The 21,308-nt window shown below is 39.2% G+C and overlaps 1 protein-coding gene across 50 annotated transcripts in view; it reads left to right on the forward strand.

Annotated features, from left to right (window-relative positions):
* The window catches only part of neb (nebulin), a 62,700-nt gene extending 41,691 nt beyond the window's left edge, over window positions 1–21,009 (forward strand). For 29 of the 50 annotated variants that reach the window (XM_051405101.1, XM_051405098.1, XM_051405139.1 and 26 more), the window contains 34 exons: window positions 149–250; window positions 383–490; window positions 596–700; window positions 798–902; window positions 1,009–1,113; window positions 1,241–1,345; window positions 2,280–2,390; window positions 2,480–2,590; window positions 2,738–2,839; window positions 3,114–3,218; window positions 3,760–3,849; window positions 5,822–5,935; window positions 6,197–6,301; window positions 6,920–7,024; window positions 7,738–7,842; window positions 8,645–8,755; window positions 9,520–9,630; window positions 10,514–10,627; window positions 11,067–11,171; window positions 11,289–11,393; window positions 11,807–11,911; window positions 12,366–12,458; window positions 12,889–12,981; window positions 13,361–13,453; window positions 14,448–14,540; window positions 14,914–15,006; window positions 15,383–15,475; window positions 16,281–16,373; window positions 16,892–16,999; window positions 17,877–18,063; window positions 18,233–18,325; window positions 19,216–19,356; window positions 19,515–19,618; window positions 20,140–21,009. In XM_051405101.1, coding sequence (XP_051261061.1) covers window positions 149–250; window positions 383–490; window positions 596–700; window positions 798–902; window positions 1,009–1,113; window positions 1,241–1,345; window positions 2,280–2,390; window positions 2,480–2,590; window positions 2,738–2,839; window positions 3,114–3,218; window positions 3,760–3,849; window positions 5,822–5,935; window positions 6,197–6,301; window positions 6,920–7,024; window positions 7,738–7,842; window positions 8,645–8,755; window positions 9,520–9,630; window positions 10,514–10,627; window positions 11,067–11,171; window positions 11,289–11,393; window positions 11,807–11,911; window positions 12,366–12,458; window positions 12,889–12,981; window positions 13,361–13,453; window positions 14,448–14,540; window positions 14,914–15,006; window positions 15,383–15,475; window positions 16,281–16,373; window positions 16,892–16,999; window positions 17,877–18,063; window positions 18,233–18,325; window positions 19,216–19,356; window positions 19,515–19,618; window positions 20,140–20,313 — 3,687 coding nt within the window. In that variant the 3' untranslated portion in view covers window positions 20,314–21,009. The remainder of the gene's footprint in view (window positions 1–148; window positions 251–382; window positions 491–595; window positions 701–797; window positions 903–1,008; window positions 1,114–1,240; window positions 1,346–2,279; window positions 2,391–2,479; window positions 2,591–2,737; window positions 2,840–3,113; window positions 3,219–3,759; window positions 3,850–5,821; window positions 5,936–6,196; window positions 6,302–6,919; window positions 7,025–7,737; window positions 7,843–8,644; window positions 8,756–9,519; window positions 9,631–10,513; window positions 10,628–11,066; window positions 11,172–11,288; window positions 11,394–11,806; window positions 11,912–12,365; window positions 12,459–12,888; window positions 12,982–13,360; window positions 13,454–14,447; window positions 14,541–14,913; window positions 15,007–15,382; window positions 15,476–16,280; window positions 16,374–16,891; window positions 17,000–17,876; window positions 18,064–18,232; window positions 18,326–19,215; window positions 19,357–19,514; window positions 19,619–20,139) is intronic. The other 21 variants (XM_051405104.1, XM_051405103.1, XM_051405113.1 and 18 more) reach the window with 20 other exon arrangements.
* Window positions 21,010–21,308: the final 299 nt, after the last annotated feature.

Consider the following 21,308-nt stretch of genomic DNA (forward strand, 5'->3'; position numbering starts at 1 on the left):
GACAGTTTTTGTCTTTACTCTAGCTGCATTAATTAAAAGCAAGACAAGTTGTCAGAATACACATGAATAAAAATAAATGATTATAGCGGCATGTTGATTATGAGTGATACTAACTTTGTTGTCTTTACACATTATTGTCCTCCATCAGTGGAGGTACAGGGAGCAGTATGAACGTGCCAAGGACAAGTTCACCTCTGTTCTGGAGACTCCTGAGTATGAGGCCCACAAACGCAGCAAGAAAATCAGTGATGTAAGTTTTTGCTTTGTTTTTGTCGAGTGGGTTAAATGTTTAAGTTAAAATTAATTATTTTTAATACGTTTTTTTCATGTTTTTGGTGTCTTTTGAAATGTTCCTGACTATGTGATGATGATTATTCCTTAGATTATCTATAGGATGGAGTACAACAAGACCAAGGCTAAGGGATACACCTTGCCTTATGACACTCCACACCAACAGCACATGAAGAAGGTTAAGGACATCACCAGCAATGTAAGTCCCACTCAGACTAGCTGCACTTTGAACACTTTTTACAGAGACACAGAAAGACAAAATATATAACTACTTTTTGTGTTTGGTGGTGTGTTTTTCATGCAGCTCAAGTACAGAGAAGTGTATGAGAAGAGCAAGGCCCAGATCAACATGGACCCTGAGGCTCATGAGATCCGCGCTGCCAAGGAGGCCTACAAGAACATCACCAATGTAAGTGTCTTTAGCAACAGTATCAAGAAATATAAATTTCTGTTCTATGTTGATTAAAGTTTAACTTACGACACACCCAATGTTTTTCCGTTTTTAGCTTGACTACAAGAAGAAATATGAAGCCACCAAGAACAAGTGGATCTGGACAGCCGACAGACCTGACTTCATCAATGCTGCCAGGAACTCATTGCAACAGAGTGATGTGAGTTGCTTCTTCTTTCACTGTGTGTGTTTAATGTGTGATTTTTTTCATTTTAACAACACCAGACTGTGTTGCTCTAACTTGGCTCCCATTGTTTCACCCACAGGTTGAGTACAAGTATGACAAAGAGATGATGAAGGGCTGTGTGATACCTGTGGTTGACGACAAGTTGACCCTCCTGGCTATGAAAAATGCTGAAATGGCCAGTGATGTAAGTTTTTCCATGCCTTTATTACCATCTCTATGATGAAATGTTATGACTAGAGCATCTTTAGTCATCTCAAATAACAAGACTGCTTCAGAATTTAATGTTTTATGTTTAACATGCGCCCCCCTAGGTGAAATACAAAGAGAAGTATGAAAAGGCAAAGGGCCACTACATGCCAGTCCAGGACACTCCTCAAATCCTCCATGCTAAGGCTGTGCGGACTCTGGCATCAGAGGTAGGTATTATTCAGTAAAAAGTCAACCATTTTTTGTACACTTAAGAATTTTCTACAGGTTAAGAATAGAGTTACACAATGAGAATGGGTGAAATACGGGACAGGGGAAATGGGGGTGGATGTGGTCATGGGGCTACTTATTCTAAGTATCCTGGTTGTGAGTACACATGAACCATTATGCACAGTTGACAGATAGCAGTCTTTTCAGATATTCATGGTCGTGTCATTAAGCTATACGAGCTTACAAACACATTTTCTATTATCACAAATTACTCATCTGGTTTCAAACAGGTCAGATGACATCAACAATCTGTTATTTATGAGAGCCATAGCAGTGCAATAGACGAGTAAAAACACTTCAATAATACTCTTACATATATTACAAAAACCAAAAAGTAAATAACTTATAATCACTATGATAAAATAATTTAGACTAATACTACTCAATGAAAAGGGTTATCTCATTTGAGTCTTTTTTATTCTGGTGAGAGCAGCAGCTTGTTGGCATATCTCTGTTATGTTATTAAATATTCATGACAATTTGGCAGCGCTCCAAAATACACAGCAGGCTCGGTTTAGCATTTTTCAATATTACTGAGTCACCAAGTCAGGTCTGCTCAGCACATTTGCCTTGAAGTCTCTAATCAATTAAAGACTCAGCATACAGACAGTTCTTGTTTTTAAAACTAATAAAAAAGGATCCAAGTTGAATTTTAGTAAAATAAAGGTCAGTACAATAGCATTAGCAAACTCTTGTTTGTTTTTTTTCCCCTGCATAAATCACATTCATTTAACTTTAAAAAAATTTCTGCTGGTCGTCCAAGCCCCACCTGCAGTGGCTCTATGCTCCACCAGAGGGGCTTGCCCCACAATTGCATTATACTAAATAGCATTATGCATGACTTTAATATTTGTTCTTCATTTTCATCCACAGAGCAAATACAAGGAGGCCAGTAAGAAGGACATGCAGTCTGGTTCATTCACTACCCTGCGTGAGACTCGTGACACTGTCCACAGCAAGGAGATCAACAAGCTTGTCAGCGGAGTAAGCCCATCTCACATTTATTTTATAACATGGGCTCAGCCGTCTCATATTTTTGCGGCTCGCCTTGACATCTATTTTTGTCTTTACAGAAATTGTACAAAGCGAAGTTTGAGAAGGATAAAGGCAAGTCAGAGTATAACAACATGAGTGTTCCACCTGATGTCCAGCATGCCATGGCAGTGGCCAAGAATCAGAGCAGCGTAAGTCATATTCAAAGTTGTGATAAAACATATTGATTATAATTTCCAGCGTATAATCTCCATGTTGGGATAGTTTCACCTCTCCTGTTTTTTTGTCAGTTTTTGCCCCATACTTTATTCTGCCTTCTCATCTGCCCAAACCCACAGGTTTCCTACAAGAAGGATGCCAAAGCCAACCTGCACTACACTTCTGTTGTGGACCGTCCTGACATAAAGAAGGCTACCCAGGCTGCCAAACTTATCAGTGAGGTAATCAATGCATGGAAAAAACTCACAGGCAGAAATAGGCAGAATCTCAGTGTGTACAAGTCTGTTCTTTACTCACACAGTTAACCATACATAGATGTAGACTCACATATGAATATGTCCCACCACTCAGTGCAAGTTATCTGGCGCTTTAAGGAGAAGAACGGCAAAGCAGAAGTGCGAATATGTCACTGGCACCAGCCATCAGCCCCTATGAAGTCCACTACTGCAGTTTGAACATGGTCCACTGATTCTTGTTTGGTCTTGTCTCTACCAGATTGGCTACCGTGACAAGGCCCGCGAGCAGGCCAGCCGTGGAGGTTCTCTGGCCCACCGCCCAGACATCGCTCTGGCAACTGAGGTGTCCAAGCTGACCAGCCAGGTACACCGACCACAATCAATCATCTGTCTCATGAAGCCTCATGGGCCAGTTGTGCCGCATTCCCACAGATTCCCTACAGTTATCATCTTCTCGAAATTGTTTCCCTTTATTTTACATACAAGATGGCTGGAGTCTGGAAGCCATATTACACCAGTTATGATCAGCTGTCTGCCACTGTCAGATCCTTCATTAGGCTAATATTTGCAGACTAGTATTGCTGTGGTAGATGCTTAGCAGCAGTCCTGTAGGCCTAACGATAGAACTAGCAGCTCTTTCATAGCGCTTCCTCTGCCATCCTGCATTATAATCCATGTCTTAATCTGTTGTTGTGATTCCATGAAAGTAGATTTACATGTTTAACTGCTCATATCATTATACATGTGCCACCTTCATCTTTAAACCTGTCCTCTTAAACTGCTCCTCTTCCTCTATCCTTCTATACTTTACCCTCTATATTCCTCATCTCTGTCCTTTCCTCTCTCCTTCCATAATGTCCGAGTCTGTGTGTGTTCTCATCCCTTCATCTCACTGCGCTTTGTAGGTGGAGGCCAAGCCCTCCCTCCATGGAGCAGCTTCCTATGATACGCCCCAGATGCGCCACATTAAGAAAATGAGTGCCGTGACTAGTGATGTAAGGAGGTTCATGTCCTGAAACTGAAGGGCTGCTACTATGTGTCTGTCTCCTCTGTCTTTCTGTTCCTTTCCCGATATGTTGAGTGACTGATTAGTTGATTTCTGATCTACTGCAGCGTTCACTGAGTCTTTTTATAGAAACAGATTTGATCCGAATGATCAAATCTTACAAAGTTATTATGTTGGTTTGGCTTGCAACCCTTTTTTGTGCGATTCAGCATTATGCACACCCTCTGCTTTTTTGTTTTCCTGACAAGCTATGCCTCATTGCTAAGCATAGACAAGCATTGCATTACTGCTTTTGTTGCACTGGTGCCAATACTATATGTTAATGAATCCTTTTTATTTATTTTGTTCAGCATTTCTATGATTTTCCCACTTTTCCCACTGACTCATTCAGCGTGTCTGTCACAAAACATGTGTATATCCACTAGTCAACTATGAGCTACTTCCTTTTTGATCTGAACCTAAACCTAGTGGGCAGTGTAGGCTTTTTTAAATGTTGGTACAAAGTTAAGATTGCAGATAAATTCATTATTAACACTGGATTTACACATGTTTTTTCTAAGGATATTGCTTTCTCTCACCTTCTCTCTAAAGCTGACTGATCTGCAGAACAATCCAGACTCTCTCTGAACCACAACCACAATCACACTGTCCACTTCCATATATACTTCATTATATATGTAGTCCATGTCGTGTTTATGTGGATCACAGAATGTATTAGGATCTCTTAACACTTGGCACTAAAATGCATTGTGGGGTGGTCAGATCAGAGGTGGGTTAAATGCACATAAGGAACAGAGTGGGATTAGATCACCAGGACACTGGTCAGCACCAAATGATACCATATAGTGTAGTGTTAATATAAATGTGCACTATAGGTCAACCTAGTCAGCTGTAACAACACAAGGTAAGGAACAAAATAGTGACAACAATTACAGTTTAGCAGCAGTTTCCAACCAAACAAATCAAATAGGAGTAACCAATTGTCACTTGAGATGCATTCTAATGTCAATTGTAAACTGCTGTCCACTTCAGCTAAATCCAGGCACAGGCAGGATACATCTGGATGCAAGACATTAGGTCTGAGCAGGGTCTCAGGACATCTCCACAGCTGAACTGTTTGGTCTGATTTAGAAGAGTCCTCACATGATTACTTTATTATTGTGGCAAATGCTGCCAGACAAACTGCAGTGTAAACCCAAACAACAACAATAACAACAAGCAAACTGTAGTGCAGTTGGTTTGCATTTAGAAAGAAATTCGGACGAACCACATAGTTTGTGTAACATAAATTCAGATTTACCTGATTTGTCTTATAGTTATTCACAACAGATGATGTGCTTATAACAAACTGTCTGTTCATTTGTTCTTTAAAGATCAAGACAAAATTAACCCTTTGAGTGCACTTGTATCTAAAGGGCCTCACTGAGATTAAAAGTCTCTTTTGCACGACCGTGCCGGCCAGAATTAACTCTTCATGTTTACATATCAAGAGTCATTTGTGATATGTCAGAATGAGCTATTTAAAAACTAGGAACATAATACAAAATAGAGGATCTTCTTCTCAAGCCTGGAACCAAACGGCAGATGTGAACACACCCCTAGAGACCGTCTTACCCTCTAAGACTAATTAGCACTATGTTTGATGAATGAAAAAGGCAAATTAATAAATGCATGAAAAAACACTTTCAGAGGAAACAGTTTGACTACAGTTTTTCTTGTATAACAAGGGATACAAACCAAAGTTAATACTTAAAAGCATACAGTACACAGCATATCAACAGCATTTACACAAAACATAGCTATAAGGAATCTGAGTTACTCATCCCTTTTTATACACTCCATAAATGCATTATGTTCTTTAAATGTTTCCAGTGGGATGGAGTCTGTGAACCTGGCACTGTTTTTTCTCTCCCCAGCAGGTACCACTCACACTAACTCTCACATATATCCCACCCCAATAGGTGAAGTACAAGGAGAAGTTTGACAAGGAGATGAAAGGAAAGAGACCACAATATGACATGAAGGAGAGTAAGATTTACAAGACACTGAAGGATGCCAGTGTACTGGCTAGTGAGGTAGGTGCTCACACAACCAGCATCATTTCACATCACCAATGAGACGGCCTAATTTCTTTGTTGTTCTCTGTTTATGTAATACAAAATAAAAACATAATAGTAATTCCTCATTAACATAATAAACCCTTTAAGGCTAAAACTGACTAAGCCCAAATCTGTCATAAAACCTCATCAATAATCTAAGGCAATGACCATATATCGATTACAAATCGATCACCCACTGTGAGTTATGTTCATTTTGTCTGCTAACACCATCTGCAGGTGAAGTACAAGGGTGACCTGAAGAAGATCCACAAGCCTGTGACTGACATGGCTGAGTCTTTGTCCATGCAGCACAGCCTGAGCACCAGCAAACTGTCCAGCCAAGTAAGATCTCATCAGCCTTTAACCCCTCTCTCACTCCCTCCCAGGAAGCTACTGGGAGTCAGTTCAGTTTCAGTGCGTCCTATGTGGTTCACTGAAACGGGTCTGAACTCAGTGTTTCCGTCACCCCACATACCACTGTAACAATCGCCATGCTGCAGATTATTGACCATCATCCAAACATCCATTATTCTGTGACCTCATCTGGTAGTGACCCTTACCCTTCTCACCCTTTACCCTTTGACCTCTGACCTTCCCATACTATCACCTACTGTAACCTCTACTCCCTTCATTCTTTATTTCCTCCTGTAGTTTGTACAAACCTAGTTCTTTTTTATTAATGATCACTTAACAAACCTCCCTTCTCTATTGACACTAGATCATTTTTCACTTAATTCTTAACTACCTTTTTTAATTTTCACTTGTTGTTTTGTCAGCATGTCATATTTATTTGACATTGCTAAGACTTGTTTTCACAGTTATAATGTTACAAATTTTGTTACTGTCATAAAATCTGATTTTTTTTGTACTATGCAATGGATGGGAGTAAACCCCAGACAGAAGCTCTTTGTCTCGTTTGCTGTACTGAGCTCTCTTACTTGACTGGGAATTCCCCCGTAGTACTGCTACAAGAAGAAATTTGAGGAGAGTAAGGGTCACTACCATATGATTCCTGACACACCAGAGCAGCTTCATCACAAGGAGGCCTCTGAACTTCAGAGCAACGTAAGTGGTACAGACTCTGGGGGTCAACAAACACTCCACAAAGCACTACTGTGAGTTTCAGCTGTTAACTTTTTTCTTAAAACAGATGTGTACATGATATCTGCATCTCAGATCAAAATTTCCTGCACTCACAGGAGGCTGGTGCTGCAATATAATTCCAGCAGAGATAACATAATACACATTTGGGTAGTAAATTAGCTTTAACCTAAATGTGTGACAGTACATCAAGTGGTAACATTTATTTAGAAATTAAGAATTTCAAATGAGTCAAAAACACCTGCAACTGAACTAAGATTATTACTTAATTAAAAACAAAAAAAGTCTAAAGAATTTACAGGCAGAATATCATTCTTGAAAGGACCACACATTGTCTTTTTATGACTAAAAAAGACTTGTCATGACTTTATGACATTCATTCCATTCATGCCCAGACAATATAATGATTAATTATTCAATTATTGAAACATATATGAGTTGTGTTATCCATCCCAGTGAACATCGAGTGTGTATTTATTTTTGATACATTATCATTATGAGATAGACTCAAATGTATCTGTATTTACATCAACATTAGCATTATCATTACAGTAGAAAAAAATAATGATGATTTTATTTTCCTATTGAAAAGACTGGGAACCTTTATATACGGTACCTACCACGATCAAATTGCCTGTTGAAAACAACTGACATTACATTTGTGTGGGCTGTTCCAGGTGAAATACAAGGAGAAGTATGAGAAGGAGAAGGGGAAGGCCATGCTGGACTTCGAGACACCAACATATGTGACTGCTAAGGAGGCTCAGCACATGCAAAGCCAGGTAAACACCCTGTCTGTCTCCTCTGTGTTTAAAATTGCTGCAAAAGCAGTGCACTTTACAAGTCTCTCTCTCAGTCTGAAGACTCTTCAATGCCTGCCATGTATTAACCGGTATTATATATAATGCCTCTTGTTATATATTGATATGTTTCGCTTGTTGGATGTTCAGCTATTGTTTATATTAGACTTACTGAATGTTTGGAAAAAACTTTTACAGTGCCTTTAATGCCAGTTTTAAATCAAGGTTAGTTACAATATCTAATGATTTGTTGGTTGATTTTTGGACAGATCACAGTAAATTGTTGTTCACAGTGTTAGTCCTTCACCATTTTCCACACTTAACTAGCTGTGCTTATAAAAAAAACTGGGAGAAGGCAGTGTAAAATGTGTTAAAATTAAACTTACTCAACGCTTTGTGTATTGTTGCTCCCTAATATCATACTGTCATGATGCAGGGATTACAAAGGTAAAGTATATGCTTGTCTCAGTCTGTGAACATTTCTATGGAGCCTGGATTATAGATTTATAGTGTTTCGTTTTCATTAGTTAACACATTCATTTTGATTATAATTTTTCCTGTGGAAAAGACTCTATACATTATAGTTACTTTCTCACACTTCACAAATGCTCTTATACACATGCACAAATGCACACATTTAAAGAGTGCAGATATAGAAATGGGTGTCATTATAAGTATGAGAATGATGCACACCTTGATGAGGTAACTGCATTGTGAACCAGCACTGCTTGCATGTGGTTGTCTGAGCTCTGTCTGTCCCCTGTCTTATCTCTGTGGCGAATAGAAAGACTATAAGAAGGACTTTGAGGAGTTCATGAGGGGCAAGAACCTCTCAGGCTTGGAGGTCACCCCTGCCATGATACATGTCAGACACGCCACCAAAATAGCCAGTGAGGTAACTAAAGGATAATTTGTCCCTGACCACCTCCCCTATTTATCTCACCCATGCTTTATAATCGTACTAAGACTATACCACAACCACAGTCCCTCTTTCTTTTCACCACTTTTCTTTTTTTAATCCCATATGTGTTTCCTCCTCTTTTGAATTCTTGCAGGTCCGACCATGCTGTTAAATTTCAGATTGTTTGCATGATTCACTACACAGCCATAAACTATTAATAATGCAACACTCATCCATATCTCTTCTCTCTATCCATTGTGTGACTTCTAGTAGAATAGTTTTGTTTATTTGTATTTATATCTGTATCCATTTAGATTTTGGACTCCTAATTTCACAGTCAGGAGACGGTTTAGGTTGAATAGTCTGCATGCATGCATGCAATCATTTGAATGCCGCAATGTTTTTAAGTGATGACTTGAATTGTTTTATTGTTGTTTCCATGGTCTATCTGATAAAATGTGGTTCTCCTTGTCTTTTATCAGGATTCTTGCCAAAGTCACCAATGTCTCCACTCTCTCTGTCAATATGTGACTGATTGTAACAAACTTCACATTCTTATAATGATATAATAGACCTAAACTCTGAATCCGTCACTGCTTGAGTTTCTTTTTTTTTTCATCGGAGGGTTGGTGACTTTGAGCTCAAAGGGGCAAGCAACAGTGCTTGCCCACTGTATTGTACTGTCTGTCTGTATGCCTTGGCCTGGCCTGCCTGTGTGCCCTTCTCTGCAGTCTCTCTGTTCTTCTTCCGTCCTGTAGAGAGAGTACAGGAGGGATCTAGAAGAGGGAGTGAAGGGTAAAGGGCTAACTTTACTGGAGGAAACTCCGGAGCTTTTGAGAGCAAGGAATGCCACTCAAATCCTGTGCGAGGTACGATTGAGTTAGAGGTGATGGAAACGGCATCACGCTCTCAACCGAGTGCCTTCCCACAATCCCGCTGAATCCTATCCCCTTAACCGAGCTTCGTCATCACACTAAAAGGGCAACGGCTGAGACTGACTCTTGTTCCTGCTTTGTGACATGACTAACTTTCCAGCATTTTCCCTCCTCTGATGTTTATGAAATGTCCTCATAAGCGTAAATTGATCTTCACCTTATTGGATTTCCCTATGATTTTCTCTTATACTACCGCAAATATTCCTAAAATCAACCTCAAATGTACTCAGAGCGTATTATGTTTTTTGATGTAACATGTAATATTCTCAAAATTCTATACTTTACTTTAGAGTTCACTTGGGTATATTACAGCACACATAGACACACAGTCACAGCCCACCTGCAATACAGGAGAAACAAGAGAAATGCTTAAAAATGTGATCAGGGTAAAAAAGCCATGACCTTAGATCATTTTAACTGATTATTTTGTCCATATGCTCTGGGAGGCTTTTGAGGTTGATGTTTGGAGTGCACGATAGATGTAGCACTGTAATGCAGTTGATATTAAAGATAGATTTAAATGAACTTTAACTTTGTTAAAAGTGACTAATTATGCTTTAACACACTGCAGTTTCTTTCAGTTTTGAGTGGAGCTTCACACACTCTGCTCTCCAGTTATCATATATGTTCTTTAAAAAGAAATCCTTAATTTCTTCTAACTTTCTTTATTCACCATTCCCCTAGGCCTTTTGGTTTTGCAGCCCTCCCCCTGATATGAATGAGTAGATCCTGTTATTTATAGTAATTTACCAGTAAAGTCTGCTTTTAGCAAGTGTGGTGCATTTATGTAACACTTTATCAACTGTAATATTTACAGAGAGAGTACAAGAAATCACTGGAGCAGGAGATCAAGGGCAAGGGAATGTTGGCTTTGGCTACAGACACCCCAGACTTCATGAGGGCCAGGAACGCTACTGACATCCTCAGTCAGGTCTGAATCATATTGTGTTTTCATATTGGTCTGACTGCAATATTTCTATTCAATTTATTTAAAATATACATTGAATTACTTTTGAGTAGTTTATAATTTGTATTTTGGTGGGCAGAAAGAAATTTGCTGTAATTTGTAAAAATACATTGGGAGCTTGTACTGTCTTTGTGTATTTGATTAAATTATCTTTATCCACAAACAAGACACATTTTTATCCTCAGACTCGAGGCTACTAAATGCCTAAAATGTGATATCACTTTGTATAGAATTTTTTGGAATTTTTAAACTACAAATTATTTGTATTTAAATTAAATATATTTTCTCATATTTTATTTTGATATATTTGATGAGAAAGTATTTGTAATTTGCTAGATACTGTATGTATTTGTGCCCATCTCTGCTCAGAATATGTGCTGACTGATAGTTTTCTGTTCCTTAGACTAAGTACAAGCACACCGCTGAGATGGACAGGGCCAGCTACACTTCTGTCATCGACACCCCAGACATCATCCATGCTCAGCAGATGAGGAACATTGTCAGCCAGGTAGAAAACCGAAAGATTTCTTACCTATACATCTGGAGACATAAGTCCTGAAATACTATCTAACAATTTTAAGTTGATTTAAATTCAAATTCCTGCTGTTTGTGTTTTGTCCAACAGAAAAAGTACAGAGAGGAAGCTGAAAAGACCATGTCTCACTATGTACCAGTCCTGGACACCCCGGAGATGCAGAGAGTCCGTGAGAACCAGAAAAACTTCAGCACTGTAAGTAACAGATGTGAATGATAAGCTATGGCTCTCACTGGGGCAGCATGTATTGGAGCGTTGTACTACAGCGTTTTACCTACAGTATGAAATCAGAGGTTCTTCCAGTGTCTGTTGGCTCTGTGTTTGTCTCAATGTTTGCTGTAAAGTATTATCCTCAATACTTTTGTATGGTTGTAAATTAAGTGTTGATGTCTTGAGTTCTTGTACGTAAAGCAGTGTTGTGTTTTACACAGTTGTTTTACTCAGTGAAAATAGCTTTTAAGATAATCCTGAGCAGAAACTAAGATAAATGTTTTTTTGGTCATATGAAAAGTATTTTCTATTCTGGTTTTGTCTTTTTTTCTTTTTTTCTTTTTACTTCCTTATCATTGTGAAACATTTTAACTGCACCTTTGTTTTTCTCCTTATAGCTTCAATACCAGATTGACCTTAAAAACATAAAGGGCAAAGTGTCTACTGTAAAGGACACTCCTGAAATGCTTCGTGTTAAAGAGAATACAAAGAATTTCAGCTCGGTATCTACTCCATAATATATATTTTAACATTTAACATTTTTCCTTGATTTTTTATTTAATTTTTTAACTTTTTTTCTCATCTTTAACAAACCCTGATATGCAGCCCTTATTTCTTTAGACCAAACAGATATTACTTTAACCTTTAGCAGCATTTTAATTCTCGCAACTAACCCATGACAATTTGTGGTATAGTATAACATTTATACAATTATACTCTGTTAGTGCAGAGCTTGTGTGTTGTTAAATACTTTGATCATGTTTGTTGTGGAAGTGTCCGGAGAAGATTTGTCCGTTTAAACGTTGAGTTTGTTTCATTCTATGTGTTTATGTTGATGTGTGTCCAGTTTTGCTCACAAGGTGCCACACAGCTAAATCAAGCAGCTAGTCCTCATTATCCAAGAGTTTAAATCAGGCTAACCACTGGTTGCTGCTTTCATTTCTCATTCATGTAAAGATTCAGTACAAAGAGGATTTGGGAGCGGGAACAGCATTGCCCGAGACCCCAGAGATGGAGAGAGCGAAACGCAACCAGCAGAACATTAGCACGGTACTCTACAGAGTGACCTGCCCTCCACCGTCTCCTCCTCAACCAGTCTTCCCTCCATATTCCGTCCTTATCTAGTGTAGAACATAACCAGACCTGTCCTGACATGTAATCTCCTCAAATGATTTTTTTCTGTTTTTGCAGACATTATTTATCATACTTTTTATTTTATTATTATTTTATTTTTTTACTAATTACACGATTCTTATGATAATTCATTACATCTAAACCCTGAAGTAATTAACTAAATACCATCAATTTTAAAGCAGAACTACCACTGAAATATGTGAAAGTGCGTAAAACTAACAATATGTTATTGTGAGTTGTTCCAAAGTGTATGCTGTTGTTTTGAATGGATGGACGTGTCTGTGTCTACAGTATAGTACATTGTCCCAGTCTTACTTTGTACCTGTGTAACTTATGCAATGGGCAGGTACAGTACAAGGATTCTGTGGGTCAAGGCACAGCCATACCAGATCTCCCCGAGGTGAAGCGAATCCGAGAAACCCAGAAGAATATCAGCTTGGTAGAGGAAAAGGACTGCAGTGACCCTTATCCCATCCCCTTATGATCATTTCCCAAAATGTCCTCTGACCTCTCCTACTTGTCTTAAAGTCTAGAAAACGTTCCCTTTTATGTCTTCAGCTCTAGTTGTCCCTCCTCCATCCTAACTAAGTTTCATAAATCACTCATTTTTACCAGACTTGGTTGATGGCTTGATTGTAATTTCACATTTCCACAAAAAACTTTCTGCCCATTTTCCCTAAATTAGTCTGCATTTCCCTGGATTTTTTTTTTTTTTATTTCTTATTTTTGGCATTTCCTTTCCACCTACAGTAAATTGGAAACATTTCTGCTTATGAGTGTGTTACCATCTGACTATTTTTGTGCTATCTCATTCAAAGCTTCAATACAAATCAGGAGTGGGACAAGGCACACCAGTATCAGAGACCCCAGAGATGGAGAGAGTTAAACGCAATCAGCACAATATTAGCACGGTACTCCACAGAGTGACCCCGTAACCTTTATCATCTCCTCCTCAACCAGTCTTCCCTCCATATTCCCTCCTTATTTAATGTAGAATATAACCAGACCTGTCCAGACATGTAATCACTTCAAATAACATTTTTCAGTCCAGTTTTTTACAGATTTTTGTCCATGCTTATCATTTAATTGTTTATTTAGTTTGGGGATTTTTGAAATATTTTTTTGGTTAACTTGTGGAAACACATAAATGTAGATTTCTTTGTTAACCACCTTCATTTCGGCAAGGTAGTAGCTTGTTTTCCCAACAAACTAAATGGCCAAATGTATGTGGACACCACTGCTGGGTCCATAAAGAAATGTTAATCCCAGTTTGGTGTAAAAGAACTTAACTGGCCTCCACAGAGCCTTGAACTCAACGCCATCCAACAACTTTGGGATGAACTAAAAACCGAACTGCAAGTCAGGCCATATTACCCAGCATCAGTGTTGGACCTCACTAATGCTCTTGTGGCTCAATGGGAGCAAATCCCTGCAGCCGATAGTGGAGAATGTTATTGTAACATATGCCCGTGGTTTTAAAAAGTTCAGCAATGTATAGGTGCAAGGTTTGGGTGTCCACATACTTTTTCTAATATAGTGTAGTGGTTCTTGTTTCCATTATAAAATAAATTGTTCACATAGGTTAACATTTTCATTATCTACTGAGACTTATAAGGCTCTGTAAGATTTTTCTTTCTCATGATAATTCATTACATCTAAACTATAATAAACTAAATGAAGTATCATCCATTTTAAAGAACGTGTATTTCACAACCCCACTTATTGCCAGTGTCCCCAACTACCACTGAAATATGTGACAGTGGGTAAAACTAACAATATGTTATTGTGAGTTGTTCCAAAGTGTATGCTGTTGTTTTGAATGGATGGACGTGTCTGTGTCTACAGTACATACTGTATGTTTGTCCCTGTCTTATTTTGTACCTGTGTAACTTATGCAATGGGCAGGTACAGTACAAGGATTCTGTGGGTCAAGGCACAGCCATACCAGATCTCCCTGAGGTGAAGCGAGTCCGAGAAACCCAGAAGAATATCAGCTTGGTAGAGGAAAAGGACTGCAGTGACCCTTATCCCATCCCCTTATGATCATTTCCCAAAATGCCCTCTGACCTCTCCTCTTAAAGTCTAGAAACGTTCCCTTCCATGTTTTTAGTTCTAGTTGTCCCTCCTCCATCCTAACTAAGTTTCATAAATCACTCCCTTTTTTTGATTGATCTTGATTTTAATTTCACATTTCTACAAAAAACATAATTTCCCTGCATTTTTTCCTAAATCTCCATTTCCCTGGATTTTTTTATTTTTATTTTTATTTTTTGGGCATTTACTTCCTCCCTAAATTGGAAACTAAACTGTCTTTGAGCATGTATTATATTATTATTATATTTGAACATTTTTTGTGCTATCTCATTCAAAGCTTCAATACAAATCAGGAGTGGGACAAGGCACGTCAGTCTCAGAGACCCCAGAGATGGAGAGAGTTAAACGCAATCAGCACAATATTAGCACGGTACTCCACAGAGTGACCCTGTAACCTCCTGTGCTGTTCATTCATTTGCCTCAACCTCACTCTTCATCTCCCTTAAATACACCATCAGCAGCTCTCCTGAGCCATCACCACCCATTTAGATGTTTAAACTGTTTGTCACATCAAACCCACCACGCAGATATAACACATATCAGCCTTGTGGGGTCAGCTTATACCCACTTTGTCGCTAACATAACCTGCTTCTTCATTTCTCAGGAGAAAAAAAGTGTGTTTAATTCCATATTTCATGTCTGCTGTGAGTTTTGGTGCTGTGCTGTGTCACTGTCTTCCTCCAATTGTCTCTAAATGACTTGCTCTTTACTTTCTTTGCATGGAACCCAAACTGTCTTTTGGGTAGATAAAATACAAGGACTCTCTTGGCCGAGCCACAGCTATACCGGACCTCCCTGAGGTGAAGCGGGTCAAACAAACCCAGAAGCACATCAGCTCGGTAGTGGAACCCGAACCACGTGTGCTCCTAACTGTTGAGAGTGGACAGTAGTGCCCATCAATAATGCCCGTCATAGACCTGTTTGCTACTCCCCCTCCCTCCTGTCATCATCTCATGCTCTCATCACCACCCGCTCATCTTCATCCATCTTCATTCATCTTCATCCATCCTTATCCAAGGCACAGACTGCGGTATCCTGAGCTCCAGCCCTGCCATCATCACCACTTTGACTTAATTTTCATCCATGCATTTCTTTTTTTCCCCTCTTCTCCTCTTACTCCTTCAAATCATTTTTAATCTTCAACCATCAACCCCTCAAGCTGAGTGAAACCCTCCTTTTTCTCCTGTGATGCTCCCCAACGCCCCCTCTATCCCCAACCCATCCCTCTGCCCTATACAGTATTCTAACCTGCAGCCCAGCTTTTTTCACACAAAGCCGCTGCGTGCTACTAAGTTGATTTCCACTTCACAGCAAATGACAAGCTAAATCTAAAGTGTGTTTGTTCTCACATGTTTGTTTCTACAACAGAGATCCTGGCTGTTTGATAGGAGCTACCAGGATGAGTCACTCTATAGGACCAATTTCTCAGACAATGCTTAAATATATTCTAAAAGCAACAAATGTCACTTCAACTGAAAGTAATTCCTTCTTTGAGATTAATTAATCTTGGAAATTTCGTTTGTGTGTATCTTCTGTCGAAGAGTTTGAAGTCAAGTCTATGAAACCAGTCCTATAGGTGTGTGTGGTCTGTGTCTGGTTCAGTGTCTGACTGGCTCCTTGGGGCGCTGTGCTTCTGTCCTGTAGGTGTTGTATAAAGACAGTTCAGCCAAGGGAACTCCCGTGGTGTTCACTCCAGAGATGGAGCGGGTCAAAAGGAACCAAGAAAACATTAGCTCGGTACCTTCAGAACCTCCGCAAGAACATGTTCTACTCAAGAAATGTTCTATACCTACCTCACGTTAACCCTTTTCTAACTGACTTGTCTCCTGGCTCTAGTTAATTGCATTAATTCTCCCCACTGCGCTCTCTTTTAAATGTGTGTAACACCACCAGCTGTGGTGTGTCTGTGCACATCATCACTGCTAACCTCTCCTGTTGTTGAAACTATTCCACTTCACCTTGTTCCCCTGCCATCCTCCTACTGAAGATTGGGACATAATCTTGTTTAATTATTATTTAATACTTGAACCTCTTAATAAAAATCTCCCTGCTAATTCATTTGTCTGAAATCCCAGTAATGCCCCAGCTCACTCTACCATCAGCTGTGTGTCCCCTCTTACCATTTAGTCTCTTTGCCACAATTTTTGTGCTGTGGATGCTAACAGCTACTGAATGATGGCTTCAGGTTTGAAACATTTCAGAGTCTCACTGTGTGTCCTCTGTTTCTCTATCGTCCTGACCCCACTTTCCGCCAGGTGCTGTACTCTGACAGTTTCCGTAAGCAGGTCCAGGGCAAGGCCGCCTTTGTTCTGGACACACCTGAGATGAGGCGTGTCAGAGAGACCCAGCGCATCATTTCTGGGGTAAGATTGTTTCATTTATGCATCTTAAGTTTTATTTCTACTCCAGTTAGTTCACTTTTCTACTACTTTTCTATTTATCCCAAATGCCAAGAAAAGACCAAAACCGACAATGTGGTAGTTTGTCTCACAACAGTCTATGATGTTCCTGCACTGTCAGTAGAGCCCAGCCCCAAGTTCATTTCCTCTGACTGAAGATGTAAATCTTTGAAAATAGCTCACAAATACGTCCTAAAGCAGCTATGCACTATATTGAGCAGAGGATGAATACACATTTGGTGCTCTAATGAGTATTTTATGAATATATTATATTATTTTATATGTTATAATTTTTGGACAACAATCAGGGATGTGATTTTTCCAGATTCATCTGGATTCCAGACTCTCTTAAATCTCCTCAATAAAGAGGACTGTTTACATGAATATATGTATATTTTATACATTACAAACGCAATATATGATAGATATTAATTTGCTGTCATTTTACACTCTGGGAACATGACAACATTGCATGTGCAATGAGGGATTGTTACAGCAATAACCGATGTGCTCACTTTCAATTCTACCTCCAAATTAAATGGTTTTGATAATCTGGCTAAACTGTTGGCCTGTGTGCGACCAGTCTGATCACCGTTTTTCTAGATCTAAGAAATTACTTTGATTCAATTTAAACTAACACAAACAATGCCTGACATAAGACCCACATTGCTCCAAAGCGCTTCATGTCCATCAATAGTGACTCTCCCGGAAGATGAGGAGAAATAGAGAAAGTGAATTGTGAAAATGGATGGCATTCCCTTTTAAATTCAGAGAGGTATATACAAATATATATATATTTCTAGAGTGGTCCTTGCATATATAAACTGTTGTTACTTTCCAGGTGAGATACCACGAGGACTTTGAGAAGAGCAAGGGCAGCTTCACTCCCACCACCTCCGACCCAGTGACAGAGCGTGTGAAGAAGAACACCCAGGACTTCAGCGACATCAACTACCGCGGCATCCAGAGGCGTGTGGTGGAGATGGAAAGGAGACGTGCCATCGAGCATGACCAGGAGACCATCACTGGTACAGTTACAAGCATGTCACAGTCATTACTTTCATGCCTGTGGACTGTTAGTGTCTTGGGAAATAGAGATATTGACATGAAAGTTAAAATCTACTACAACAGACTGAGACTGGTCACTTTGAGATACAATTTGCCAGACTGATCCCGTATTTGACTCTGTGCCCTCAGATCTGCGTGTATGGCGCACAAACCCCGGCTCTGTGTTTGACTACGATCCTGCTGAGGACAACATCCAGTCCAGAAGTCTCCACATGATGTCAGGTGAGATGAGACATTCAAAAGCATCACTTCATAGAGCTGAATAAGTAGATATGTTTTGCATAAATATGTTTTTTTTTTTTTTAAGATTATAAGATATTGCGCAAAGCAAATAATAATAATAATTATTATTATTATTAATAATAATAATAATAATCTGACTAGACTAAATTAGATTTTGAGTTGCCTTGTCATGGTCAAATTAAAGGACATTTTAAATTAGTACAACTCCTGGTTGTATAAGCAGTTAATGAATGCTTGATAAAGTATAACAAAGCTGTAATCATATATAATATTTACATTACTCACATTAACATGTCTTACAATATGTTTTATAGCATTTATTAACTGTTAGTTTGTACAAATCATTCACACAGAGCCTTAAAACAAGTTCAAAATTCACAAAGACATATCATTACATAAGATTACAACTATGTCCTATTATGTTATCAAGCATAATATTATCTTTATAGATTTGTTATGGATTTTTCATATGGGGAGTTATAGTTGTTGACAAATACAATAATACTTAAAAATGTAACCATGTTATTTTTATTTATATACAGCTAGTAAATGCTGAATAGGGGGTGTTAAAGTGAAGAGTGGCTTTACAAGTATGACATGTCACTGGTCACCAGAATCATTAGGAATATTCATCTAGGGACTGTCAATATTCACAGTAATCTGGCCACTATTTGTCAAAATGGCTTTCTCTGAGCCAGAGAGTGTTGTGGGGGGAGACTTATGACTACCAGTCACGCTGAATCCAAAACAGAATGATCAACAAGTTAAACAGATTTGTACCAGCCATGGCTAATATGATGCAGATGTTACATGTAATCATATAACTGTAAAGACAAGTTTCTATCTGACCTCTGACACTGTTCTGACAGTGCAAGCTCAGCGTCGTAGCAAGGAGCACTCCCGCTCCACCAGCGCCCTGAGTGGCATGGCTGATGAAAAGTCTGAGGTGTCCCAGGACGCCGACCACCACATGTCCAGCTACAGCAACGGATTCATGACTTCCTCTATGGGTAATAATCCAAAATCACCACCACAAACACAGAATATTGTATCTTGTTATATTGTGTATTATATCATATGTTACCAAACACCACAGAACAGGTATGTGGGGTTTTTAGCTTCACTCTATTGAGATCAGACTGTGGCATATCTGTGTTTTCATCTGTAGGTTACCAGCATGCTAAGACTGTGGAGCTGCAGCAGAGGTCATCATCAGTGGCCACCCAGCAGACCACGGTCTCCTCCATCCCCTCACACCCCTCTACCACCGGGGTTAGTAACAGACATCCAGTTCACACACACTACACAATCCAGCACAGAAAGCTTAAAGAGTAACATAACTCCCCCCCTCCAGTGGTTCAACTTCTCATCTGGCTGCAGTGATGAACATACGTACCTTTGCATATTCATATTATGAGTTCCCTATCAGCAGCATGACTCAAATAGCTATCTACTGAAGATGTAAATCTACTCGTCACAAGTATAATTTTATGTTTAATAATTTTAAAAGGTTCCAAGAATGCTGGGCACTGTAGTTTTGTTCTTAAAGTGGACTATTTTCAGTGGCACATTGATGTATTTTTAATAGTTTTTGGACAACAATGGAGCTCTGTAGAGGAATAAGATACATCGGACTTTGGATACACACAAAAAATACTAAGAAGAATTAGAAGGACCAATTCCTTGCTGGTTTTGGTCTTTTGATGGGATGTACTGACAATAACAAGAATATACAATATCACTCGCACCCATATATATCACACACACTGACCTCTTTTCTGTATTCTGTGCAGAAAACTGTGCGTGCCATGTACGACTACGGCGCAGCCGACAACGATGAGGTGTCCTTCAAGGACGGCGACGTCATCGTCAATGTGCAGTCCATTGATGAGGGGTGGATGTACGGTACTGTGCAGCGCACCGGCAAGACCGGCATGCTGCCAGCCAACTATGTTGAAGCAGTTTAAAGACAAAACCCGCCCATCATCCCTCCAGAGTGGGCGAGACACATCCACAGGGCAAACTGATTGGTCTCCCTGTGATCACAACGTGGCTTAGTGCAATGTGTAGCTTTTAGTGTCTTGTAGCTCTGTGACTGTGTTTTAACTGTTGTTGGTAAGTCTGTTATCATTCATATGCTGCTGCCCCTGTTGCCTGTGGATGTGAAATAAGCATCATGATGTGACACATATAAATATTTCTGATTATACATACTATGCCTACTATGAATGACAGACTATTTTAGATTGTTTAAACTGTTCTAAGACACTGTCTTGGAAAAGCAAGACTCACTAACATAAGTCCTGGCCCATTATATTGTAAATTTAAAAAAAATATTTTCTGTCCGAGTTGTACTGAGAGTATTTTCTCATGAACACAATGGGCTCAAATAGTTCCAATTATTCCTTTAAAGGAAATTCTATAGAGAGACAAAGATATGATTAAAATAATAAAACTTCTACAGAAAGGAGTTAGTTACCATCTACCTCCTCTACAATGAATCCACTCCTGAAGGGTTGTATGAGACAAGCCTCAGTCTTCCCTCCTTTATACTGAAGGCTGGCCACTAGTAGAATGTGTGTTTTGTTTCTTCCGATGATTTAGGAATAAGGCACGTCCTCTACCTTTAATCAGTAGCTAATAAAGCACACCAAGCTCCTGCAGCACTCTGCCTCCTTCTTTTCATTCTGACCTTGGGCATCTTCTTCCACACATTTTATTCACAGTTTCTCTCTCAGTGGTCTTTAGGTGGTAGCTGCTGAATGGGTTTTATACTGTAGTGCATTTACAGAATAATAACAAGGGTTCGCCCAATCAAAAACACAGAGACTGACAGAACGTTTTATCAGCCAACAGAATTCATTTTCTACCCATAACATAGACCTTTATGATAGGAAATCTGAAGGCTTTTAAAGGCCTCTCCTCCCCGGGTCAACTAGTGTGAGAGAGAGAGAGAGAGAGA

The sequence above is a fragment of the Dicentrarchus labrax genome, unplaced genomic scaffold, assembly GCF_905237075.1.
Source record: "Dicentrarchus labrax unplaced genomic scaffold, dlabrax2021, whole genome shotgun sequence".
In the NCBI taxonomy this organism is placed as follows: domain Eukaryota; kingdom Metazoa; phylum Chordata; class Actinopteri; family Moronidae; genus Dicentrarchus; species Dicentrarchus labrax.